Source organism: Macrobrachium nipponense, chromosome 17, assembly GCF_015104395.2.
Source record: "Macrobrachium nipponense isolate FS-2020 chromosome 17, ASM1510439v2, whole genome shotgun sequence".
Taxonomy (NCBI): domain Eukaryota; kingdom Metazoa; phylum Arthropoda; class Malacostraca; order Decapoda; family Palaemonidae; genus Macrobrachium; species Macrobrachium nipponense.
In genome coordinates, this window is record NC_087210.1 from 32,809,599 (window position 1) to 32,830,310 (window position 20,712).

General features: G+C 42.1%; 1 protein-coding gene across 1 annotated transcript in view; it reads right to left on the bottom strand.

Annotated features, from left to right (window-relative positions):
* LOC135195874 (molybdenum cofactor sulfurase-like) overlaps positions 1-20,712 on the bottom strand; it is a 288,858-nt gene that overhangs the window by 18,099 nt on the left and 250,047 nt on the right. Inside the window, exon 12 of the mRNA XM_064222384.1 lies at positions 993-1,108. Within this exon, the coding sequence (XP_064078454.1) occupies positions 993-1,108 (116 nt within the window). The remainder of the gene's footprint in view (positions 1-992; positions 1,109-20,712) is intronic.

Consider the following 20,712-nt stretch of genomic DNA (forward strand, 5'->3'; position numbering starts at 1 on the left):
AAGTGATGTTATTGTACGATAATGCAGGATCAAGACGGTAGACACTGGTAAGTGTACCATACAACTTTTGGATAAGTGTTGTGTTTACCAAGCAGCTGTAAGTCCTTTGCTGCTTTTTCATACTGATGGAAAATGCTATAAAAGAGTGCAGAAAGGGAGGCCCCAGTAAGCTGCTATATACAGATGAACTAGTGTTAACAGTAGAAACTTAAAAGATGTACTAGTAGGAAAATTTAAAAGATGGAATAACTGATTCAACAGTCAAGTGTTGATAATTATCCACAAAACAGCATATAGTGCCTGGAAAAGAAAAAAAAATAATATCGGGAGTGCCCATGTAGCTATCGTGGAAAAAGTGTGGGGTGAGCTCTGTACCATGTATTGCTTTTAACAGATGGCACCACAAGAGATGATATGGATTATTAAATATACATAAATGAAGTACAAAACTTTAATGGCTGAAATGTTCTGGGAAGTGAAGGAGGAGCAATATGTAGTGGAATAGCAAGACTGCATATCTGTTACCTAGCAGATATGCAGTGATCAAGACAGTCTGTCTGATGTGGAGAGATACAATGACTAATGAATAACCAATGTATCTCATTAGTAAATAGAGAAAAAATTATATGACTCTAGTGTAAGATCATATTACAAATTAGAATGTTGCAAATACAATTGATGAACAGTGGCTGGTAAAGAGAATAGGATTTCTTAATATTCTAAAGGTTTAGACATGTGATGACAAGGAAGAAGAAGATTTAAGATGCGTCAACAAAGAAAATATGGAAGCAGCAGGAAGAAAGTCAATATCAGGACTCAGTAAATCCAAGAAAAATTTCCTATACTGTACAGAATTAGACCAAATGTGAAATCTGAAAGAAATCAAATGAGACTGAAGAGAATATAGAGAATTAATTTCACATTTAACCCATAAACAAAAAATATGACAAAAATTTAATGCAAATATGTTTAAAATTCATACAATACAATACCTCATTCAGATCAACTGGTCCATTGTCATTAATATCCTCTAAGAGCTTGCGAACACTTGGCAGATGTAATATGAGATACTGAGACTCATTTGCTAATGACAGGTTCTCAACTTGTCCTACAATGAAGGAAAACTGCAATAAGTTCAACAAATCATAACCTGCTACAATTATTTTTCCATACCATATGAAGAGAAATACAGTAACCTATTGTTTATGCAGATCGTCATTATCTGACTATACTTGAATGTAAACAAAAAAATCTAGCCTAACAAAGCAACAACAGTACTGTTTACAGTACAAATCCCCCCCCCCCCCCCCCCCCCACAAAAATAAAAGTCAAGATTGCATAAATGGTTGGAGGGTTAGTATAATACAAAATGACTAAGAATGGTGTTTGTATAAATCTATTCCTCTGGTTCAATAACAACAATTTATTTATTTATTAAACAGTACATACATATTAAGATTTACTTGACCTTCCTCCGGATGGATAAGGAAGACAATATTTGTTATGCCTATACACTACTAATTGACAGAGAGGTAACTGGATGCATCCAAGTTACCAGTGTTTGTGTGGTCCAACATCATCATTGCTGTTTCTTCGCTATCATTTTGCAATAGAATGACATAGTATGTTCGACAGGGAATGTGGAGTAGTATATTCCTCACATGATGCAAGGCTAACCTTGCTCTGAACCCAGATCCATACATATTTGTGGAAGCTTCTATGAATTCATCCCATCTTTGTAGAATTCACTATTCACTCCTTAACCATTTGGTACATATATATAAATAGCACGCTATTCCTATGTACCTGAGCTGTTTAGTACCGTATATTTCGGCGTATAAGTCGACCCTTTAGCCCCCAAAAATCATGCCAAAATTAGGGGGTCGACTTATCTAACAGTAACAAAAAGTGAATCTTTATTATTTTGGCATATCAGTACAGGAATCCAGGCTTTACAGTTGGCTATTAACAATGACAGCCTTGTTGAGGTAACTATGTATGTAAATACCAGTATTAAAAACATTTCACACTGTAATACGACAATAATAATACATTAGAACATCCATTACCTTAAATAAAATGAAAAAAAATCTAAGTAACTTGAAGAAACCCTAATCGCACAGCAAGCGTAAACATTGCGTAGCCATTTGTAGTACAGTAATTGAGAAGGATACGTTAACTCTGACAGTTTTGTATTTACCGGGGTATTTTTCAAAAACACTTATGGTATGAAATCTTTATTTATCACTTTATGAAATAAAAAAAAATTGTATGTAATAGTAAATATGTATTTAAAATCCTTCAAAATTACTTGAGTCATCGTCACTTGAATTAAACAATTCATCAATCAAATTATCATTCACGGTTTCAGCATAAGGATCCCAGTTTAAATCTGGTGAATCAATTGCAGGTTCGTTTTCCCTCAAATGAGCCTGTTTATGACATAGAAGAACCAATGGTCAAGGAATTTTCCAACATAATAAAATACCGGGACGTCGTTTTAACAACCCAATCAAAATATTAACTTGAGTGGCAGTTTGTACATACATATATACGTAGGCTGTTATGCAGCGTTAGTTAGCGCTTTGTTTGTTTGTTTACAGTTTAAAGCTCTTAGTCAACGTATTTCTTTCGTTTCGTCATTTCTAATCATATTTGCCGTATATCATCTTTTATATATTACACAGATTTGTTAATATACCGAGTATATTTCCTGTATTTCTTATGGTAAGTAGAGCAACATATGTACCGTAATTACATTCAGGTTATTTTATATACGTTTTACCCTGCTGCTTATTTTGAGCGTACGGTTGGCCTCACATTTTATAGGTCGACTAATATACCCGATATTAGTTAAAATCATACAAATTTACTCAGAATGGGGGTTCGACCTTATCTTCGTCGACTTATACGCCGAAATATACGGTATGTATGTGTGTGTGTGTATATATATATATATATATATATATAATATATATATATATATATATATTATATACAGTGTTCCCCCAGGATTCACGAGGGATGTGTACCAAACACCCCTGTGAATAGTTAAAACCACCACTAAAAATGCTTATATCTGCCTATCCTGAAAGTTCAGATACCAAATGTATACCTTTAATAACATCCTAATTCAAATATACCTAAAATTACTAACCTATTACTGCATTAATCTTTGAGGTTATATTATTAATATCATTTCAAAGTCATCTTAAACATTTTACCATCAAAAATATATACCTACAGCAAATAACAGAGAGAGAGAGAGAGAGAGAGAGAGAGAGAGAGAGAGAGAGAGAGAAAAGAGAGAGAGAGAGAGAAAGGGAGGATAGGGGGGGGGAGAGGGGGGGGGAAGGGGGGGGGGGGGAGGGGGGGGGAGGGGGGGGGGGGGGGGGGGGGGGGGGGGGGGGGGGGAGGGAGACCAATAATGGTAACATCATATTATCTGACCATCAAGAGTGAAATTATGAATTACTTCTGAGACAGAGAGATAATAATCGGAGAGAGAGAGAGAGAGAGAGAGAGAGAGAGAGAGAGAGAGAGAGAGAGAGAGGGGGGGGGTTATCCTTATTTAAAAGAGTGAAATGGATAGATTATTGTACTTCTTTAAAGTGCTATCACATATGAATTTTGAAATTAGTTATATTACTATTATTATTATGCAAAAATATTAATAAACATACACATGTACCACACGAGATGGCAACACACACTCCCCCTCCTGACTTTACAGTTGTTGGACCCAAGCCAACTCAGCTAGGCTGCGTGTTCAAAGACAAGACGTGGGGTAAAATGCATTTTCTTTCATTCTTACATAATTCTTTTTATTTATAAACTAAAATCTTGCTAATTCAGTTTAGTATTTTCTTTAATGAAATTATATTATTGCTGTTTACATTAATATTGATATTTGAAAATTGGTAAATCACCATCCAAAAAAATACATCTCTGTAAGAGAGAGAGAGAGAGAGAGAGAGAGAGAGATGGAAAGATTATCGTAGTATTTGTAAAATACTTTCACATATGATTTTTGCAATTACAGTTATTATTATTATTATTATTATTAATTATTATTGATTGATTATTATTGATTATTATTATTATTATTATTATTATTGATTAATGAAAATATTAATAAAGGGATTTTGACGAAGGAAAAATCTATTTCTGGGCAAAGGACCTGTGTCGCCCAGTGAAATAGGTTCCTTTCGCACTATTTCTAAGGTAAAATATTGCTATAATACCAGAGAAAAGCTAAATTGGAACTGCCAGATTATTCTGGCTCGCTCACCTTTAATATAAGGTGTCGGTATGGTTTCTGGGGCGAGTGAAACCACTACCACAGGTCGTTTTCCATTTAGCCTGGAGCGACATAGGCTGAGCCCAGAAAACATATTATACATATGTGTACCATAAAAATCTTTCATCTCAGTAAAAGAGAGAGAGAGAGAGAGAGAGACCTGGAGTTTGAAAGAACTAAAATCTTACTAATTCACTGTAGTATTTTCTTTATTGAAGTGATTGAAAATTAGTAGATCATTTATCATACAAAAAGCATACATCTCTGTAAGAGAGAGAGACAGAATTATTAGTTATTATGTGATATCATTTAATCTTATTAAACTTACTAATACAGTATTGATCAATATTAATATTTTAAAATTAGTAAATCATTTTTATATCATAAAAATGTATTTAGGCGTGAAAATAACATCAAAATACACTAATTAGTGATTATTTATCGTCGGAAAATCCCAGCGAATAGGCGAACTCTCCGCAAATAACGGGTAGATAAGGTCCAGAGAAAAATCCGCGAATCTGGAGAACGCGAATACCAGGGGCCAACTGTACAATACAATAATGAGGTATCATGGAAGAGTTGCAGGAGGAACATAAGGTGTAAGGAAAATACCCAGCATGGATCTAACCTAACTCTCCGAGATCACTATGGATCCGGTCAGGTAGGTCAGATAAACCTCCAAGGACGTCAAAGCGTGGATGGTGGGCACTCAACCAAACCCTCCATACTCAAAATTCTCGATCTGGACGGGTAGGGAGGATAGCTCCAACAGTATGACAAGAGAGATACTCTCTATCCTTGATATCCTCCCCGTTAGCACCGTAGCACGGACAGGGTTAAGCTAGGGAAGGAAAGCAACTCATCCAACTTCTTCAGTGATATAAAATCATGAAAGTGCGTAAATCAAAAACCTATCTGGTTCGCATTAAAACATTAACATATGCACGTCTCGTATCGGCAGAGAGAGAGAGAGAGGACTCTCTCCTCTACGATGATAAATACGATAGGCTAGCTAGTAGCCCTAAAAGGCACATATATGATATGAAATATAAAATTAACATAAAAATAAAAATAAAAATAAAGGAAATAAGCAATAATAATGACCCACGCGTCAGATGATGCACTCAAATGGCGAATAAACTAGCAGCACCCCCAGTACGTTTTTTAAGGACCGAAGGCTAAAAAAGGAATGCATCGTAACCATATGAATTACGAAAACACAATTTGGAATACTCAAGTTGGATTGAAGAAGCAGAGAGTTCCACGGAAGACGTAGCTTCGGCAATTTAAGGCACCAAGGGAGCAATTGAAGATGCGTGCGATCATCACAAAGGCTAGTTACAGGAATGTAGATGGAGCGCGGGTCAGGTGGTAGTAGCGAGAGCGAGGTAGGGGGAGTAATCTTCGTAACGGCTCTCGCCGTGGGAGGGATTTTGGAAAGGAATCTTCTAATTGGCAGAAGTCCTGTGAGTAGTGGCTTCCACTCGCCTTGTACTTTAGACCCGACACCCTCTGGGTGCTCGCGCGAGGGTATTAACCTCAGCATACCATGCTAGCTTTTTTCTCTGGTATATCTAGAATCTATTTATACTTAAAAATGGGAGCTACAGGACTTTTCACCGGCAGACACAGGTCAAACCCAGAAAATGTTTAAAAAATGCGTTTTTAATTAATGCGAGCTCTCCAAGAACATAACCCTCGTGTTAATTGAGAGGTGACTGTACCTGGATTTTTAAATAGTTTTATCTCAAAAAGTGCATTTAATCATGAAACTGATATGAAAATTCAGTAATTTGTGGATATTTATTATAGAAACAATGCGAATATGCAAATTACTGGCAAAAATTGGGTAGATATGGTCCAGAGAAATCCATAATTATGGGGGGGGGGGGGGGGGGGTTCCACTATACAGGGGCAGCATGCTGCCAACATCAATATGCAACGATTTCTTCAGCATCACTTTATTCTTCATCTGAGGAGGAAGCAGGCATCAGTGGTGGTGATTGTTGCTATTTATGAGAATCTTTCAATGTTTGGATTCTGATTCTCAAAAATAGTTAAAGCTTTATCTATATGAGGGAGAACCCCTCAGCCATCAATTTTCTTTCAAATTTCTTAGTCCCATTAAATCCCATTTGTCAACTTCTTTGACTGAGACTCTCAAACAGCTCTTCAAAGCTTTTCACTTATGTCAACAAGACTGTTAACAATTCCTTTTTCCTCCTCTCCATGATTAAATCCTCTGAAGTCATTGAAAAAGCTTGGGCATAAAGCCTTTCATGCTCCATTCTGTTTACCCCAACTTACTTCACACCATGTAGCATCAATATTCTTTATGCAATTATAAATGTGTCCCTTCAGAAAGCCACAAAGGCCACACCCAGGTCATTCACTTCCTTCAATGCTTGCCTGTATATACGATGAGTTCAATATTTCTTAAAACTGCCTATTACACCTCACATCCAACATATGAAGTAGTTAAGTTGTGTTAGGGGGTAAATACACAATTCACTTCCAGGTGGAAATCATCGCAGTGCGGTGGGCGCCCAGGGGCATTATCCAAGATTTACAGTCTTGAAAGGAATCCCTTCCTCACAGCAGTATAGCTTGACTGCAAGAAAAAGTAATAGAAGAAGGAAGAACCAGTCTTATAATATAGCAAGTCGCCCAGGCTTTGTTACTGGACAGCCAGATTATGAGTAAAGAGCTTTTGTGTTGTTTTTGCATGCCTATGGATTTAGTGCTGTACACTAAGAGCAGTTTTAGTTTGAACTCTCCTGATGCATTGCTACCAAGCAGTAAGGTTAGCCTATCCTTCACTGCCTTATATCTTGGCATCGTTTTCTCTGCACACTTGATGCATGTTTTTTTCTGGCATTTTTGTCCAGAAAAGTCCTGTATCGTCAGTATTAAAACACTTGCTAAGGGGTATAACCTTCCTTATCGATCATTTCCTTGAGCATCTTTGGAAATTTTTCAGCTGCTGCTTTGTTAGTGCACGTTGTCTCACCACTAACAGACACGTGGTGGAAGTTGGCACGTTTTTTAAAGCGATGAGATCATCCATCACTTGCAGCAAATGTTTCATCTCCAGCACTTTCACCAGCCTTAGCCTTCAAGTCATCAAACAGGCTTTTATCCATTTCCTGAATCAGCATGAGGCTAAGCAGTACAAGCCTTTGTCTCTGATGTTCCATCAACACACTCAGAAGTTTTCCCATTTCTTCTGTCAGCTTCCTCCTTCTCTTGCTTACAATTGTTGACTGCACAGGCTCACCACTTTTTACATGTTCCATAATTCGCTCTTTCTTCTTAAGATTATGCCAACAGCAGAATGATTCGTAATATACTGGCATGCTACCTCCATCACTTTTTCACCTTTATCTAATTTCTTTATAATCGCCACCTTAGTTTCTATTCAGATACAGTGGACACCACTAATTTGCCATGGATGGGTACCACACCCGCCTTGAATAGCTAAAATTTGTGAATACTTAAATCTGATCAAAAATTCTTAGAACTGTCTATTTTGATAATTCAAACATAAAAAATCCTCTAAAAATGCTTATACCTGATTATTTTAATAGTTTTATCACAAAAAGTGCATTTAATCAAGAAAATAATTACAGGAATTTGTGAATTTCGCAGTGAAAAATACTGCGAATACTCAAATTTTCCATGACTTAAAGGTATATATGTTCTGTAGAAAAACTTGCAAATAGGCGATTCTGTGAATCATGAGTCCACGAATAGTGGGGGTCAACTGTAACTTCATCTTTTTACAAATGCAACTATCTTCTCTTGCTTTACACTTGCCATTAACCATGGAGATAAAAGATGGGTTATATATTTCTCAATAAAATCACAGGAATAGCTTAGAACACAACACAGTAACTTGTGAATATTTCTCAGTAAGAAATACAGCAAACAAGCAAATTTTCCATGAATAATAAGTATGTATATATGTTGCATGGAAAAATCCGTGAATAGGCAAGTCCACAAATAGTGGGGGTCGACTGTAGCTTGCAGCTATTTACCATTACCACTATCTTCTCTTGCTTTATGCTTGCAGTTAGCCATGACATATAAGGGATGGCGTATATATTTCACAATAAAATCACATGAATAGTTTGGAGCACAACACAGTGTCTTAACACTAGCATAGGTACAAATCTGGGGCAGTGGGTTGGCATGGGCTATGGTGCTGTATGGCATGGGTAGCGGCAAAATTGTAGCTAAGCAGAATAGGCGCACAGTATAATATTTAAACTTATGGGTGGCAAAGAGCAGTGCTCCAAATTCATAATTTGAAGTAATTTGTATTTTTCCTAACTATACAAACCTGAGGTCCTTTACATAAGGAATTACTTACGGTGTAGCTGGACTTACGGCCGTTGAATCTTGAACATGGTGGTTAGGCAATAACTACTGTGGGGCAGGCTAGGCCTGGATGCAAACACTCCACTTTGCCTTTCGGCCCAGGTTCAGATTGAGGGGTGGCATGAGGTGGGCATATATGTAACAGACCTCAGGTTTGTAAAGTTGGGAAATATACAGTTTACTTCAAATTGTGATTTGTTCCGACACGTAATACAAACCCTCGGTCCTTTACTTAAGTAAGACTCAATGATTGATGGGAGGAATCTGAGTGAGCTTCTAGAACTGACTGGAGTTCTGCACACCTAGGCTACTCCTCCTGGTCGTAAGAGCGAGGAGGAGTGCCCTGCTGCCTCTGACAACTTGATCGGAGTATAGGAGTTGCACGATCAAGTCAGACTTCTGGGCCTTTTCGAAATGAATGAGGAATCGTGACTCATCCGAAAAAGGGCTGTGAAGAATATTTGGCGTCGGAGACATTAATGCAAAGTTCTGGGAAGGGTTTGCATTATTGTCAGTCTCCTTCCTCCCCTTGCTTGAGGAAGGAGCAGGATTGCTTCTATGATTCTGATAGGAAACATAAAAAGGATGCTTATGTACAAGCTTACCGCATCAATCGTCCGACCAGCCAGTGTGAGTTCGAGTCTTATCCTCAACCCGAAGGAAGAGGAGTGGAAGGAGGAGGCGTGGAAGGGGGAGAGGCTAGTCACTATCGCATCCTTCTTACCTCTACAACTGCACACCATGGACGAGATGCAACTTGTCCTCTTAAGGAGCTGGGTAAGCAAACACATCTTGCAAGCATCCACCACCGGTCCAGGGAAATGAGGTACCAAGGACCTGTGGGCAGTCCCGAAGGGAAAGAAAGATATTGTCGCAAAAACCTATCCATCTTCCTGTCCGACATATTCTTCAAAGTGATGGCCAGTACCCATCCACTGTTCTATCACACTGCAGCGAAGTCTCTCACGGTCTCGTCATCTCCGCAGTGGATAAAGACACCGACACTCCATGGTGGGTGTTGATACTTATGGGTACCAGAATACGCCAGTAGGACAAAGTAATGACTGATCTGGATCAACCGATACAAAGTCCACAGCGTAGCTTGTGATGGTCTCGGATGCTTCAACAGCTGCCAACTGACTGCATTCGGTTGTGTGAGGCGAGCCGTCATGCATCCGAGACATAGTCACATGACACTCGCCTTTTGAAGGGTTATGCTGAGAAACCAGGCAAATCGTCTATCTTGTTGCCACTTCGGTGATGATTCTCTCAAGGCATGTGCCCATGAGACGAAAGTCAATTGCCTTCTAGAGACTGAGGTCCCTGATGGCAAGATAGAAGTTCTCATAGTAGTTGAATCTCAACTAAGGAGAAACAATACTATGTGCCGTTGAAGACGAAGGTGATTAGGTGAATGCAGACCTACGTCTTCACAGCTGAATCGAGAAAATTAACTCTCAAGCTTCTGTAAGTAGAAATGTCAAGCCGATGACACCACCCGTGAAGACGGGTTTAATCCCTGCTGTTTTACAGAGGACTGAAAACGCTAAACCGCTACTTCATTGCTGTTTGGTGAGAAGTCGGAGTTGCAATGAAAGCGGAGTGCTTTTCAGTAATGAAAATACAGGGATTGTACTGCCTGAAGAATCGCTTCTCATGGGCTCGATCAAGGAGGACATCTATATACAGTAGTACCTCGAGATACGAAATTAATCCATTCCGAGGTGCCCTTCGTATCATGAGGTTTTCGTATCTTGGACCACATTTTACATGTAAAATGGCTAATCTGTTCCAAGCCCTCCAAAAACGCCCCAGTAAATTTCATAATAAAGCTAAATTGACCTATAAACAATGAAATACTACAACAATTTGGACCATTCAATACCTAAATTAATAAAAAATGCAAAATATAACCTGTAAATAAAGTGTATATTAGTGTACACGGTAACAAGAAATATACTGTACGTACGTAAAATGTGGAAGCTTACCTTTCGAGTGAGGCTACGTACATACGTAACTATCCAAGGAAGATTGCTTCTGCCTACTTTTCACAATGTTCCTGTGTGAGCCTTTTTGGGGGGTGTCTTCTACAAATAATTGCACTTTATGAAAAGCGGCTTTAATTTCTGCCGTTTTTTTTCTTTTGTACATATGTACGTACGTACACTTTAAAAAATGTACGTACGTACTACATATGTAATAAATACATTATTGAATTACATAATCTGTAAATAAAAACCCATGACCTGAGGTCATGGCATTAGGAGGGTCCTACGTGACCAATGCAGATCTAGATTACGCTATGCGCTGTCTGCAGTAGCCTGGTTTAAATCTGTTACATTGTCATCGTTTTGCATTACTGATAACTTTGCACAACAACTTCCATGGGAAGCGGTTGACCTGTTAACCTACGCCGGAAACTTGTAACTTCCGAGCCGGCGGACTACGTATGTTTTTATATGAATCGCTGAGATAGCTAATGTTTCGCTATCGATGTGATGCTTTAGAATGGCAGTTCTGTGCCAGCGTTCAAACATATCGGTCTCCCGACCGAACTGCATCTCTTAGTATGGAGTTACAGAATAAAGTTGTTATACCTTTTTTCAACTTATCTGTTTGAATCCTCTCCTTTAGTTTAAGAAGAACCACTCTACTAAGATATCACATAGGAGATGGAAGGAACCAGAAATACTTACGAATGACAGTCGTAAGGAGAAACAAAAAGTCTTTCGCAAAAGCGAAGAGACTAATACTGGTGGCAGCTTTAGACGAAGAATAAGATTAACAAGACCCATATCAGCCGACCGAAGAACTACAATAACCAACTTCCACCTTCAAAATCAATACTAAACAGAGGAAACGGGATCTTCAATCAACGCAACATTTTATGAAGACGAAGATATGTCCTTCATCGAGAAGAATACAAGCATCAACATCGACGTTTGAGTGACTGTTGTCACTTATCTTCGAGAATCAACACCGGACGAGAGCAGCATCGAACATCAACAGAAAGAAGAAAACACATAAAGGAAACACAAAGGAAACAACGCGCGATCACTAGCAAGGACACAAAGAGTAGAGCAAGAGGAAGTAATGCGAGGAAGGAGGCTGTGACGTCATCAATCTTGGACTTCTTCATGCATCGTGAGCCTGAGAGAAGACCGTGACGTCATCACGACTTCCGACGCGACGATGACAGGAACTGTGACGTCATCCCATGTCAACAATCCTTCACCATATAATCTTGAGCTAAGTACCACTTTATCTATTCAGGTTTTTTCCTCAGTGAAGTGTTGTTCATCAGGAGTTGATCTCCCTTAAGATAAATAATCAAAATAAAAGAATTGAGTTTTTGCAACACAAAACCGAATTAGCTTTGTCTGAACTTCGCAGTCAGTTATCTTCAATCAATCAAATAATGAGTATAGTAAACGAACATTCAAATAATATCGATCAGGTCATGGAAGTTCAACATTTGCTGGCTACATTAGCTTACTATAGTTCGAAAATAGATCATATCCGTGTGAAAATATCACATTTTATTGAGAAATCAAAAGATTATGTAGAAGCTATTACGTTAGCGACAAAGGGTGTGTTATCTCCACACCTCATGCCTATTAAAGATCTGACGTTAACTTTGGAAAACGGACGGGAGAAACCTTAAAGGCCCTAGGTTATTCCTTTATTAGACGCCCATAAAGTAGAATTCTATTATAGCCTAATATCAGTCAGCGTTGAAAATTATAGGATTATGATCACCATACCTTTTGATTCTTCCGATGCTTGGCAATCATACAAAATAGCACCGTTTCCTACTTTCATGACGAATAACTCAAGTCCAGTAATATCCAATTTCACGGGGCATGTACTGATTTCTTCTGATAGGAAATCATTTACAGTCATTAAAGACTTAGATAAACTCACTCACTGTTCAGAAGCCATGAATAATAAAATTTGTACAGCTGACTCTTTTGAATTCTATCCTATATCAACGGATTCATGTGAGTTAGGCATCGTGCTAAACGGCTCTCTCTCTCATACAAGCGAAGGTTGTCTGGGGAAACTTTATCCCTTTTACAGTAATAAATTCAATTACAGAATGAATAATGGTTCCTGGATCCGTTACGACAAAGCCGGATTCCACGTCGTATGCCCAGATGGGACCACCGCCCATTCCCCAATCTTTGTAGCAGCTGATGGTTGTACGGGGACATCTACAAATTACACCGTCAGAGGGGTCAACACGATAATACGTGAGAAGGCGTATTTTGCGAACTATACTTGGGCGTCTACAATTATCCCATCACTACCTCTCCCATACAACGCGCAGGTGGCTCATTGTTTGACGCAACTGGCTGAGATGAACCACGCGTCACCGACTTATGCAGGTGGAGAAAATCTTCGTTACTACATTCTGCTGGCCGTGTTCAGTGTGACGGCCATATTGGTTATCGCCGTCAACATCTTTGCTTGGCGTAGGCTGAGGCGTAAACAGAAGGATCTCCAAGGAAACGTATTGTCCCGTCTAGATGACGTACCTGTTAAACTCAAGTCGTTTGAGTTTAGGGCCGCCTGAAAACTGGCCATTTCATGTTGTGCCTAGGGAAATTGTCTGGAATTGTGTTGTGTGTGAAAAGCGGTCTGTATGCTGGCAAAAATGTAGGACAAGAAAGACTCACGCCTTTGCATTTGAACAGTTAAAGTATCTCCCGGGCACCTAATAAAATATTATAGCCCAATATTATACATTAATATACTCCTAAAGGTATTTTTCGGGCACCTAATAAAATATACCAGCCCTATATATGCATCTGTGCACAATTACACAATTATACTATTATACAATTGTACAATTATATTTTCCTATTACAAAGAGTGACAAGTACTCTTTAACAATTATCCATGATCATGCCATAATCTATGCAGTAACCACTATTCTTAATCAGGTTACCTATTACCATAATATATCAGTAACCACTATTCTTAATCAGTTTACCTATTAACATATTAATCATGTATACATGTTAATCTTTTGATTTTTACCTTTTTATTATTTTTGGGTACCTAATCATTATTATTACCAAACTTGGATCTAGATTTTCCATGCATTTATCTTTGTTTATGAATATGTCAAAAAGGGTATGTAACAGAACCTTTTTATGCATTTAATCACTTATTATGTTTATACCTAAACATATGTTACGAGCACGCTCCTAAGAAACAATGTTTAAAGTAACTTTTGTTATTCAAGGCTTGAATGGTAGCAGACCGAGCCTAATGTAATAAATACATTATTGAATTACATAATCTGTAAATAAAAACCCATGACCTGAGGTCATGGCATTAGGAGGGTCCTACGTGACCAATGCAGATCTAGATTACGCTATGCGCTGTCTGCAGTAGCCTGGTTTAAATCTGTTACATTGTCATCGTTTTGCATTACTGATAACTTTGCACAACAACTTCCATGGGAAGCGGTTGACCTGTTAACCTACGCCGGAAACTTGTAACTTCCGAGCCGGCGGACTACGTATGTTTTTATATGAATCGCTGAGATAGCTAATGTTTCGCTATCGACGTGATGCTTTAGAATGGCAGTTCTGTGCCAGCGTTCAAACATATCGGTCTCCCGACCGAACTGCATCTCTTAGTATGGAGTTACAGAATAAAGTTGTTATACCTTTTTTCAACTTATCTGTTTGAATCCTCTCCTTTAGTTTAAGAAGAACCACTCTACTAAGATATCACATAGGAGATGGAAGGAACCAGAAATACTTACGAATGACAGTCGTAAGGAGAAACAAAAAGTCTTTCGCAAAAGCGAAGAGACTAATACATACGTAACTATCCAAGGAAGATTGCTTCTGCCTACTTTTCACAATGTTCCTGTGTGAGCCTTTTCGGGGGGTGTCTTCTACAAATGATTGCACTTTATGAAAAGCGGCTTTAATTTCTGCCGTTTTTTTTTCTTTTTTTGATTTTTAACTGTTTTTTAACTTTTTTTTTTTTTTTTTTTTTTTTTTTTTTAATACAGAATTTCAACTTTCTGTTTTTTATCACTTGGTTCTTTTTTTGCACCTCATGACTCTGTTGGCCCTGGTGTCCATCAAAACCCTATTCAACCAAATGCTCTCTCTGCAACTGATTTGGGTACTGAATGTTTGGCTGCTGACCTTCAACATAAACTGAAGTGCCTTGATTATACGTACTACTGGTATGCATGTTGTAAATGATTGGTCTACACCCTCTGTTCAGCAGGAGAGAGACCTTGATCACTTATCCCTTGTGAGAGATCTTGGTCACTTTTTTTTAAAATACATACACATTGACGATCCCGAAAACCAATACCGCGTGCATACTATAACAATGCTGGTACCGAGTGGCTGAGCCACACCACCACGTGTACATAGTACATGCATGATGGGAGGGACGCTGGCCAATAGGAGAGAAGGATTTCATGGCCGCGACTAGCATCAGGAACCAATGGGAGAGCAGGAGGATGGTGGCGAGTCTACTAGTACTAAGATGGCGGCGCGTGGAGCAATTTTCAAAATTGTTGTCCGGGCGAATCTCGGACTTTCAGAAACCTTTCGTATCTTGAAAACTTTTCGTATGTAGAGCCGTTAAATTTTTCGTATTGGCTTTCGTATCTCGAGTTTTTCGTAAGTTGAGCCTTTCGTATCTCGAGGTACCACTGTACTTGGAAGTAGAGCAGGCAGGGCGGGGAACAGGCGATGTCTTCCATTATTCATCTACAATTCGGGGTGGACAAAGAATAATTGCACACCTATGAATACAAGATGTCTGAAAGAAATCATTCTGTGTCATCGCAGACTTCTGTTGCCGTGCGGTAAACAGAGAGATGATAATGAGTCTAGTGAGATATCTGTCTGAAAATTCTTGCAACGGCAAAAGGTGATGCAGTAGAGATGGTCATACACGTATGCGAGAACTCCAGCCAACAAGAGACCTAAGTCTGTGATTGCCGGGCAGAGATTCAGCTCAGTAGTCAATCATCGCAGAGGACGAGAGACAATATTTGACCGCACTATCTCGGAAAGCCAGCTGGTACTGGGCTGCGGCAGGCAGGGCTGGCAGGCAGCCCATACACCACTAGCTCTCGCTCACTCGTCATCCTGAGTTGCCAGGAATCCATTCCAAGAAGGAATGCGTCGGCTAGAACCATCGAGCGCAAGAAAATACGCTTAATGTCTGCATTTTAACCGAAACGGATTTCGGTGAATGCAAATGCTGTGGTATTGTTGTTGTAACAATACCACAAATATCTCAAAATCAAAACTGGTAACTCTTGGGACTCTTGCACGGCAGTCCCAAGTTGTAGTTCAATCAAGTGATACTATTCGTCTTGGTCACAACCCGTAGAGTTAACTACGGTATGTGCCTACCCCTTGGACAAATCAACTGATAACAGAAGCATGTCGCGAGGGAAATACGTAGTATATTAGTAGGTTCCTGTACATAGACTTCCAGTTTAAATTCTCTTCCATACGAGGAACAAGAATAAGGACTGGAAGCCAACCTCCTTCCTTCTCTAATGAAGAGAGCGAAGGTGAAGTTTTCCCGAAGGAAGACTTCTACAGTGTCACAGGATACCGAAGATGATAGTTCAAGCCGAACTGGATGTTCCCACTCGTTCTTCTCTATCCCATAGTTGACCGTCTACTAAGGCGACGGACCGTCAGGTCTGTCCAGGCTGAGCCCCTCCCGAGATATCTTCCTCACCAGCAGTACTTCCTTTGAACGCTAGAAATTCCAAGAATTCGAGCATTCGGCGGGATTCCAGATTATCATAGTACGTAATGATATCCAGGATCTCGTCTCGCCCCCTCTGGACCGTGGTTTTGCCCAAGCGCTCGCAGATCGTAGAAGACTCGAACCCTCGAAGAGTGCTAGAAACTCTGAGGAATTGTAAGCGCTCAGCAAAACCTCCCCCCGTGAATCTCGTTAGATGATCATCGGTTGGTGGTCCTCCCGATTCCCGTAGAAATCGAGGATTGGGCAAGATCCTTCCTTGATGACGAGGCCTTCCGTCTGGTAGGACCCGAAGGTCCCTCCAGGAATGCAGTCCCCGACGCGGAATCCTATGGAAAACGTTCTGCAGGGTCCCTCCCATTCCCATCGCCGTTGTAGGATGAGAGGGAATGGGGGAGGAAGACTGGACGCTCTCGCTCACCTTGCCAGCAGAACTAGCAGTCGGAGAAGCGAGTTATGGGTAGCCGCCAACCTGCACTGATGGCCACTCTGAGTCTAGGAAAACATTATCGTCTAGAGAAAACGTTTCCCGAGGAGGGTTACAAAACTTGTACTGTAGGCGAAACGTCCACCGCCACCGTGACCGTCGTCTGGGTGGGACTGAGCGTGTACCTGACAGGAGCGAGCCGACACCGTCCTCTGATGCATCCCAGCCCTCGTCGAGGTTGAAACCTCTCAAGAGGACCGGAGGGGGAGCTCACACCGGTATCTACATACATGCGTGGTCCAGTGGGACCGTCGTGTGAACAGCGGTGATGGTCACTCTGTGAGTTCAGGAAGCGTCATCGTCCTCGCCAGCCCCCACGATCCCCTCCAACCACTTGAGCGAGGATATTTTGGTCCCAGGACCGAACAGGCCTCGTGGCCGAACCGTAAGAAGTGCATTCATCACGGTCACTCCTGTTCAACTCGTTCCTCCCGGTGTAGCCTGAGGAGGTTGAAGGGACAGGTGAGGGAGACCTGATGCTCTTACTCTGCCTACTAGTTGAACCAGTAGGCTGGGAGGACTGCAGGCGATTGCCACCCCACGGTGGTGATCGAGCTGCAGGTCTAGACCAGCAGTCTCCTTGTGGAGAAGCGCTGGACAAAGGATGGGGCGTCGGTCTTGTGTGTCAAGGGAGCTGCTACGAGCACTCCTACCCTGCCTACCAGCAGAACCAGTAGGCTTGGAGGACTTCAGGGGGTCGCCAACCCACAGTGGTGATAGGGCTGCAGGACTGGACCAGCGGTCTCCTTGCGGAGAAGTGCTGGATAAAGGACGGAGTGTCAGTCTCGCGCGTCAAGGGAGCTGCTACGAATGCTCCTACCCTGCCTCCCAGCCGAACCGGTAGGCTGGGAGGATTGCAGGCGATCGCCAATCCTCGGTGGTGATAGAGTTGCAGGTCTGGACTAGCGGTCTCCTTGTAGAAAAGCGCTAGACAAGTGACAGAGTGTTGGGCTCGTGCGTCAGGGGAGCTGCTATGAGCGCTCCTACCCCGCCTAACAGCAGAACCGGTAGGCTGGGAGGATTGCAGGAGATCGCCAACCCACGGCAATGACCGGGCTGCAGGTCTGGACCAACGGTCTCCTTACGGAGAAGCGCTGGACCAAGGACGGTAGCGTCGGTCGCGTGCCTCAGGGGAGCCGTTACTAGTCGTGCGAGCCGTCCGGTCCTGGTGGGAGCGACGGTCGGGCGAATGGTAGTGTCCACTAACGCGGAGAGAGCAAGCAGCATCCTCTCGACACGCCACGGTACCAGGTCCAGCTGAGGCTGGACCCAGTGAGCAGGTCCAGCCAGGTGAAGATGGACCAAGTCCAGGTGAGGCCTCTTCCCAGACTCGCTGCGTGAACGGTCTGATGGGAATGTCATGTCTACCCTAGGTACCGGGCGATCGCTGCGTGAGCGATCGCCAGTCTGGCGAGAGTCACTTGAGTGACTCTTACTACCCTTCCGCTCCGTGCCTGGGTCCTGACACGGTGAGCGTGCTCAGCAGTCTGGACTTTGGCTGCACAGTCACCCGTAGGTGACCGTACACTCGGTGATGCTCGCAAGCAAGCCGCCAAGACGGTTCCCGGTCTGGAAGTAGAACCTCTGGAGCCGGGAGCAGGGGTACCAGCGTAGCCGGTACCCCTAGGGTCCCCATCTATTCTTCCCAGGGGAAGGAGAGATGGACCCTGTTCCAGGAGGAACGGGAGGACCAGTGGAAGACACACCTGTCTCACCGGAACGAGACAGACACTTAGAACTCTCTGTGAGACTTCTGGGGAGGGGGGGGGCCACCTTCTTCTTCTTCGGCTGGGAGGCCTCAGAAGTCGAAGGGGAAGAGGCGGCAGAAGAAGACCACGACACCTTCCTCTTCTTCCTGGGCTTCCTCATCACCAGTTCCTCAGGACAACTGACAGGTCCTCCATCAAGGACGGAGTTGGGGCAGTTGCAGTAGCAACACGGCCAAACTGCACCTGTCCAGAGGAACCTGCGGGAGCAGCAGTGGAGAGAACCCTTCCTCGAGGAGGTTATGAAACTCTCGTCTGGCAGGCGAAGTATCTGCCGCCACTGAGACAGATTGGTCACGCAAACGCGACCGTCGTCTGGGTGGGGCTGAGCGTGCACCTGACAGGAGACGGCCAATACCGTCCTCCGACTCTTCCAAGTCCTCGTTGAGGCCGAAACCTCTCTGAAAAGAAGAAGAAGAATTAAAAGAGGGCTGGATGAGCCGCCTCCACCGGTCTCTGCGTGCACGGACCCATGGGGACATCACGTCAACCCTGGGTACCAGACGATAGCTGCAAGAGTGAACGCCGGTCTGGGGAGAGTCACCTGAGCGACTCTTACCATCCTTCCGCTCTGTGCCTGGGTCCTGACGGTGAGCGTACTCAGCAGTCTGGACCTTGGCTGCACAGTCACCCATAGGTGACCGTACACTCGATAACGCTTGCAAGTGGGCGGCCGAGACGGTTCCCGGTCTGGAGGTGGAACCTCCGGAACCGGGAGAGGAGGTACCAGTGGTAGCCAGTACCTCCATGGTCCCCATCTGCTTCCTCCCTGAGGAAAGAGAGACTGGTCCCGTTCCCAGAGGAATGGGAGCACCAGCGGAAGACCCACCTGTCTCACTGGAGCGAAACAGACCCTTAGAAGTCCCGTGACGAGTTCTACCCTCAGGAGTAGATAACTCTCACAGGGCAGCGTGACAGCTTCGTCCAGTGACATAACTCCAGGGTAGTAGTGGTAAATGAATATGATTATCAGCAGGGGATCAGTACACACACTCGAATCGGTACACAACATGCTACGAGTCACATGTACAATTCCAAGGTTAGGATAACCAATACGAAGAGTATCCAACCAACACTGCTGTAAACACAATCACCACTAGTCTGTAAAATAAGGAAAAATGATTAAAGTAATGAGGATACTCCTCACGCATCCATGGGCACCGCTCTCTGAAGTGAGAGGAGATCCCCCAACATCAACACCACACGCCCATTCTTCTACCTTCTTCCGATAGTAAGTGAAAGGTTGAAGGAGAAGAGAAATTACCATAAAAACAAAACAAGGACAAACCTTTGAAGTTCCTCTCAGTAATTCCCAAGCGTAAGCGTAATTTTCGGATGAATACATGTCTCGTTACAGGATCAGTATCACTCGTGATAAATACATGTCTCATCCTCACGTTAAATACATATATCTCATCCTCATGCAGCTCTGAACCATTGTTAAAGGGCAAAAAAATGTAAACAATATGTTGGCATACCTTTGCCGCCGACTCTTAACACAAGAAGAGGGGCAGTTATAAAGGCTATCACAAAAAGTGGGTTTGTATATTAATTGAAAAAAAGGACAAACCTTTGTTTAGTATTAATATCAAACACCGTATATACATATTTATTAAAAAAAACAAAAATAAACCAAAAGGATTCCCTCGGGGAAAAAAGATCAACGACCAGTCAGCAAGAGCTCACAAACACACGTCTTCATCAGAAGACGGCCGAAAGCAAAGTGGAGTGTTTGCATCTGGGCAGGCTAGCCTGCCCCACGGTACTTACTGCCTAACCACCTTGTTCAAGATTCAACGGGCGTAATTCCAGCTACGCTGTAAGTAATTCCTTATGTAAAGGACCGAGGGTTTGTATTGCGTGTCGGAACGACACAATTTTAATTTACAATCATGTTTATTCATATCTCAGAATGTTCATTAGTAGGGTAGTGTCTGTTATATCTGTTTCACCAAAATACATCACTTCTAAAATACACTACAAAATTATGTACCTGAGCTTCCAAT